Source organism: Electrophorus electricus, chromosome 14 (genome assembly GCF_041902795.1).
Source record: "Electrophorus electricus isolate QZ-2024a chromosome 14, ASM4190279v1, whole genome shotgun sequence".
Classification (NCBI taxonomy): Eukaryota; Metazoa; Chordata; class Actinopteri; order Gymnotiformes; family Gymnotidae; genus Electrophorus; species Electrophorus electricus.
In genome coordinates this window covers 10,205,043-10,212,500 of record NC_137510.1, presented here as the reverse complement: position 1 = coordinate 10,212,500, position 7,458 = coordinate 10,205,043, and the positions used below count along the sequence as shown (strand labels likewise).

Below are 7,458 nucleotides of genomic sequence, written 5' to 3'. Positions count from 1 at the left end.
ATCCAGTTCTTTTCAAGGACACCACAGGATGTCCTCAGTATTCTGTGGCCGGTGTGATCTCTGAGAGAGCATGCTCCTGTGTGTGCACTTCAGGGTCCACAGCAGAGGAGGATGACCGGTAAGAGTCAGACCAGCAACGTGACCAACAAGAATGACCCCCGCTCACTCAACTCCAGAGTCTTCATCGGTAACCTCAATACCGCCATCGTCAAGAAGGCCGACATCGAAGTCATCTTCGCCAAGTATGGCAAGATCGTGGGCTGCTCTGTGCACAAGGGCTACGCCTTTGTGCAGTACATGAGCGAGCGCAACGCTCGCGCGGCGGTAGCTGGAGAGAACGCTCGGATCATAGCAGGACAGCCACTGGGTGAGTGACTGGGCTTGTGTTGGGTTTGTGTTGGGATGATTGTTTCGTTCAGAGGGACTTGCATTGCCTGCGGCTTGCTTTTCATATAGACTGGGTTTGAGTTTTGCTTTTGATCATGGTACAGAAGTCTCAGCTCCTTTCTACAAAGAAAAATGCCAGTGTGTCGCCTCTAGCTGTGAGGCTGTTTTTGTCTTCTGTTTGACACTGCTATGATATTTTGTTAATATTGTGATTGCTTAGAAAATAGGTGCCGCTGTTTGAAAACTATATTGAGAGAGAAACTGCTAGATCAATTTGCTATGCTGGTTTTTGTCCCAAAATCTATGTCTGCATTCCAGTCTCTCTGCATTCCAATGATTCTGATCAGAGAAAAATGCGCTTCTTCCCTTGCAAACAGCCCAGGGGAGGCCTGAGTGGCTCGAAAGTTTTGAAGCCTTTTGAATGCATATGTTTCCTGCAGGATGCGAGCAGCAGCTCTCTGCATTTGCACTGGGTGAGAGGTTGTCTTGGCCCATCCCCTTGATTAGGGGAGGTTGAGCAAAAATATTCCACTTCCTCAAACTTGTGACCTCGACAGGATACACTAGACCTAGACAGAAGACACTAGAGCGTGGCTTTTGTCTTGTTACTCATTATACACCCAGCAAACATAAGTAAATAATTTTAAAAAATAATGTTGAGCTTTCTTGGAATGCCAGTGGAATGCTAGATCTCTGATCTTCCATAATGCTTAGGCATTACGAGCGTGGCCTCAGGTCGGAGCCTGAACTTACATGGCCCATACCTGCATCTGTACACTGGTATGATTCCTGAGTGTGGATATGTGGCACTAAGTTTTCCAGGCCTCAGGAAGCTTCACTGTCGCTGCTCACCTCACATCCCTTCACCCAGCTCTGTCCCTGGGCCCTGTCAGCAGAACGCACGGCCTCTCTGCTAATCTCAGCCCAGCGTAAGCCTGCAGCCTGTAGGCTAATGTGGTGGTGGGCTGATAGGCTCTCCTACTGAGTGATGAAGTCTAATGCTTTCACTAGAGCAGGCATGCACCTCTCTCTCTCTCTCTCTCTCTCTCTCTCTCTCTCTCTCTCTCTCCTCTCTCTGTCTCTCTCTCCCCTCCATTCTTCTCTCACTTTCCCTCCCTCCCTCTCTCTCTCCCTCTACCTCCTTCTCTCTTTCCCTCCCCTCCATCTCTCCCTCCCTCTCTGTACATGCTCCAAAGACCTGCTTTCCTGTGTGTATGTACTGAGCAGGGCCATGTTTAATGGAATCTAGTCAAGCGCTGCAGATAGCATCATCTGTGCCTCTGCGCCAGCACGATAAAGTGCATCTCTCTCCTTTTGCAGTTGTTGGGAGCATCTCAGAGAGCTATGCTAGATGTTACATATTAATACTCTCTGACATTTCCTGGCGATAAGGTGCAAAGGACTTTACTTATTTATTTATTTCATTTACACCTGATTCAAACAATAGGGTGTTTTTTCATACTCTCAGGAAAGAGATATTTGTGCATATATCTCATTTTTAAAACCTGTCTTGGCTCAAGAGCTATACCTTCCTCTGTCATAATAGGAATATGTAATATGTAATATCCTAATTATGCCTATATATATATATATATATATAGGCATAATATAGGCACACACACACACACACACACACACACACACATATATATATATATATATATATATATATATGTGTGTGTGTGTGTGTGTCTGTGTATGTGCATGTGTGTGTGTGTGTGTGTGTGTGTATATATAAAATTTATTTGCATTTTGGGTAATTTATCACTTGATTGGGTAGGAGCATGTGTGTGTGTGTGTGTGTGTGTGTGTGTGTGTGTGTGTGTGTGTCTGTGTGTCTGTGTGTCTGTGTATGTGCATGTGTGTGTTTGTGTGTGTATGTGTGTACATGGGTGCGGGGGTGTGAAAGAGCATCAGCATATCCGTGGCCAGAATAGCCAGATGAATCGGAACTATTTCCATCACTTTAAAGGTCAAATCATTCCAGCACTGCACAAAGGCTGTTCTGCAGTCATCAGTCGATGAACAAAGCATGACGTGGGCTAGACCTGTGAGAAGAAATCTCTTTATTAACATGGCCATGTCTCGCAATAACAAAGGTTGTTTCCTAAGCAGATATAGATGTCAGTGACTAGAACTCGGTGTCTATGCTCCAACATACCGTGATGTTATTGTTAAAAACTGAATTGTCTTTTTCACCGACAAAAAGTTGAAATCCAACTAATCCACGGAATCTACAGAATTATAGGGTATATTTTCTAAATTCTTTTTTGTACTCAGACACTAATGATGAATATTTATATTCCATCTATATTTCATGCCTATAATTAAAATTAAGAAAGATCATTTACAAAATCTTCTCATTAGCCCATGTTATTGCGGAATAGCGTCTAAGTAACAAGACAGCCATTGAACACATAACACCTACCTTGCACAGACACCCAGTGGCTACTTTATTAGGTATACCTACCTTATACCTGAATTTTAGGAGTGTTTACTGTTACAGCCTCTCTGTTGGCTTGCACAGTCTGTTACCAGGCTCTTTTTCCTTTAACCACACAACACAATTCTGAACATAGCAGGTAAACTGCCACGGTAGTGGGTTACATGGGTTAATGTAACTGCTGCGCTGAGATCGGCCTACAACCCAGAAACATCCTGACTACAGAGGTCCTGTGGTCATAAATCGCTCATTGATGATGTCTTGCAGGGTGGATGACACACTGTCCGAGGCAGCAGATGGACTAAAGCTTCACACTGCACATGTATAAAATATTTCATTTTTTATTATATATTTTTGGGAATTTTCTCCAAATTGTGGTCCCATACGTCTTTCAACCAGGTCAGACAAGGGCTGTCACATGCAGCCTAACCACCACATCTTTTACAAAAGTAGGGGGCCAAGTGGCATGCTCAGAGGATAGCACTATCTGCTCCCTCCTGATGCATGAGATCACAAGCACCCATGATTAGCCAGTGGCCTGTAAGTGACGGGGAAGGGTGAGCATAGCACTGTAAGCATGCAGCTATATGATCCTACACAGCAGTTTTGGCTGTGGTATCATCAGGAATCAAACTTGCCATTTTCTGATAATAGGGCAAATGCTTTTCTGTTGTGCCACTCAGGAACCCAACAAAGTATTTCTAATCAATCAAAGTTTCAATAATGCTCTCTCCCCTCAGCTGCCAGCAGCGCCTCCTGGCTGAATGTCAGTGCAGTGCACTTTTATTTAGGCCTGACCAAAAGTAGCGGCTTACGGCTGCGGCCATTAAAAGCCCTAAATTCCATCTGGTTCCATTATACTTGCTCACCCAGATGCTCTGCTGTAACAACGTGTTTCCCAGGAGACTGGCCGCCATCAGGCCCACGTCTGCTCTTGCACTAACTGCACACTGTTACACACACACACACACACACACACACACACACACACACACACACCGCTCCCCTTTGTGACACACAGTCAGTCTGTGACATGCAGTCACTGTTCCCTGACCTCCCTATCACACACAGGCGCATACAGATACAGAGCAGTTGCCCAGGGCTTATGAATATCTGCAGTCTCAGACCAAAGGCCCTAATAGACTTTGTCTTTTCAGTCTGTTCTGTTCAGTCCCTTGTGTGGGAGGCATACCTTTACAGTTTGTAGGGGAGTATAATTGCTTGGATTTCTTTTCTTTTTTTTTTTTCAATACTTGACTACCCAGGCCCTGATGAAGTAGGGAAGGAAACATTTTTTCTTCCAACTGCCAATCTGTGTTCTGCATAATCACATTATTAATTAATATAATGTAAATGACAAAAATAATTATGAGCCATATATGAAGATCTCACAACAGTCCTCTTGAATTAAGAAAGACTACATGTCGGTCCCTCTGGATGCATAAGGGATGCACTGCTTTGTCAGAATGAAATGAAATCTGGTGCACCAGATGCCACGTTGACAGACACTTGAGGTTGTGGCGGGCTCCACTCCACAGCATCACCAAGGACGTGTGTGAAATATGCGAGAGCTGATGAGTGTGTGTGTGTCTGTGTGAGAGACACGAGAGTGAAACTCTCGAAGCAGGCAGGGAGAGGGTCTTCTGTCTGCCTCCCTCCCATTTTGCCCCATGAGACCATCAAACATTAAATATCAATGTGAGTTTATAAGATCACATAGAGAATTCTGACCTGACTACAAGGCATGTGTTAGATGGACAGTAGGATACATATATCCATTGGCAGTGGTTATATATGGTGGTGAGGAAACAGAGATTCTTTATTCTTGCACTTTTTTTGGACATAGCCAATTTTATTACATTAAAATGCTTAATAATATTTATGCCCTTCCATAATTCCAGTTATTAGAATCAGAGGTTCAAGCAGAGGTAGTTTATAGGGGCAAAAGATCTTTGTCATTACAAGTTATAACAAGTCATTAATCATAACCTAGTATTGGAGGTTCTGGTACACTCTTCACATCCTCTGATTAAAATGACAATGCAAATTTTCCTTTCTCTGTCCCCATGGTGAGAGTAATGGTGAGAATATTAGATCCATATTAAATTCATGTTCTATGAAGCTGGGTCCTGTGCATGTGTGTGTGTGTGTGTGTGTGTGTGTGTGTGTGTGTGTGTGTGTGTGTGTGTGTGTGTGTGTGTGTGTGTGTGATGGCTGCCTTGTCTGCATGAATGCAGGAGTGGAGCTGGATATGGGGAACAGGAGCATGCTCATAGCAGACGGGGCCCCCCAGGTGAGAGGCAGTGTTGCACATAATCACTTTGGACTTTGAGATCCATGGTGCAAATTTCTGGCACCATGGTGGAATACTGGAGGCACAGTGTGTCACTCTTCTTTCCATGGAGTGAGAGAGCTCTCCCCCCACCACCCTCAGACCCAACAACTCCTAAATAAATGGTGGAAAAGCTGTGACATTTGTCAGCATTTCACCACAGCAGAACTTTCCAGATTGAGTTTTAAATGCATCCTGCTCTGTTATCATAGGTACATTTCTCTTGTTTATCTAGCATTCTGCATTGTTTCAAGCTAAGTAGCAGATGGGTATTGGTGAACAATGACAACCCAAATTATTGTAATTTAAACATCCAACAAGCAAAAGGTATGGAATGGAAGCAGAAGAGCTCTTCACAGGGAGATATATGTCTAATAGCAACCTCTCAGCAGTTAAAGTCCATTAAGGGGAATGATAATTTAGTGAGTAGGCCTCTTTACCTGTTTATGTAACTGGGTCAGTCAAAGCCAAGAGCACTGCATAAAGTGCAAACTGTGTAAACCTTAAAGAGCTTACATTTTTGACTGGGCAAAAGGGGAAATGATTGTTATGCACCAAGCATTGAAATTAAATGGCTTTTAATGGCTCTTACAGCTCAATGCCAAATCTCATTAAATCTGTAAAGTTGAAGATCTTGACAGGAAATGCATAGGGACATTAAAGTAACCCTGTTGCAGTCGGTGATATATAATTTTACCTACGCTACTACAATGAGAGGCAAACATGTATTAGTGATATAGGGAGAGAGAGAGAGAGAGAGAGAGAGAGAGAGAGAGAGAGAGAGAGAGAGAGAGAGAGATGAAAACCACTTCACCCAAAACTACATTACAATGACAGCAAATTTTGTATTGAACCCTTGGTGAAGATTTATGTCAGCAAAACAGGTATCGGAGGCCTCATACACCTCAGTTAGGCTCTTGTATGATAGTCATTCCCTTACATATTAATCACATCCTTTATCAGATGGTTTGATCAGTCATCAGTCAGGCCTTGACAAAGGCAACATTCTATTCTATTCAACATTCTTATATCAACTTATTATTGTCATTCCAGAAAAAAAGAAATCTGTAGACATGTTCTTTTACAGTTCTCAGGGTAAACTCATCAAACTTTTGTCAAAGCTTACGGGACTAGTTTAGCTTTTTTTTTCTTATAGAGTTGGCTTTTAGCAGGCTTTCATAAGCTAACATTAAGTTTGTCCACAAACTTTCCTTTTGAGTTTACATTCCTTTCTAGTTCAATAAACCTCCAGTAATGCCACAGTTTAATGAGAGAGAAAAAAAGGCGCTTTTTTTTGTGCTTCACACATTGCTTACCTGTTTTTGGAACATTATATTTGCAGAACTAGAAAGGTGTCCTAGATTTTCAGTTCTCTGCCAGTCTGTGGGGAGGGAATCCTTGCCAGCAGAGCTGTTTTAGCCTGTGGTTGTACAAGTCCCTTGCTGTGGATGTTCTACCTTTGAGACAGGGTGCATGTGGCCAGAGGCTAGCACCCTGAGCTTCTCAGTGCGGAGGAACATACTTCTGTAAAGTGCTCCAGCCCTGGTCCACACCTCTCCACGTGCTTCCCCGGCACCATGCACTCGCACACATATGTGCCATGTGCTCTGGTGCCAGGATGTGGCTGATGCATAGCCGTTCTCCAGCAGAACTGCCCTGCCAAGAGGGCCGACATGAAGGAACACTGGCCTCCTCCTCCAGAGTGGACCTGGCTGTTGGCCAAATTCACCACCAAATGATGTTCATAAGAGAACAGCTTTGGTCCGTACACAGATGCCTGATTTCTAGTTAGTGCAGACGTTGCACATTTGTCCGTTGTGACTGACGCAGAGATTTGCAACATATTCTCATTTACACATAAATGGTAAAAAAGGCTGACGAAGATAATGTTTTCATTATGTGCTGTCATTTAATTAATACAATGTTGCCCTGATGCCATGGACACATTTACATTGCACCAGCTACACTATTTTTAAATGACATTATCACTGGGAGGAAATTCAAGATACCGGATTTGTGAGTTGTAGTATCAATAGCTACAGGTAATGTCATACTGTCAGCACTTTACGAGCCGGTTTACCGTAAGATTATAATGTGCTCACACAGCATTTAATGCCACCTGAGGGAATTCATTTGTGTGGTAAACGGAATCTGTGCTCATTCCTGTGTGTCATGTTGTAATGGTGCGGTGATCAGCACAGTTTTTTTAGAGGTCTCTAACATAGCTGATGAGATGAGCTGATGAGCTGTTTTGGAGAGTTTACATTTCTCACATCAGACTGCAAAACACCTAGCA

At 43.3% G+C, this 7,458-nt stretch overlaps 1 protein-coding gene across 5 annotated transcripts in view; it reads left to right on the top strand.

Annotated features, from left to right (window-relative positions):
* Positions 1-7,458, top strand: part of ralylb (RALY RNA binding protein like b) — a 105,278-nt gene that overhangs the window by 50,747 nt on the left and 47,073 nt on the right. For 4 of the 5 annotated variants that reach the window (XM_081696260.1, XM_081696259.1, XM_035530423.2 and 1 more), the window contains one exon: positions 94-367. The exons of the other annotated variant lie outside the window; for it this stretch is intronic. In XM_081696260.1, the coding sequence (XP_081552386.1) occupies positions 94-367 (274 nt within the window). The remainder of the gene's footprint in view (positions 1-93; positions 368-7,458) is intronic. 5 annotated transcript variants of the gene reach the window in all.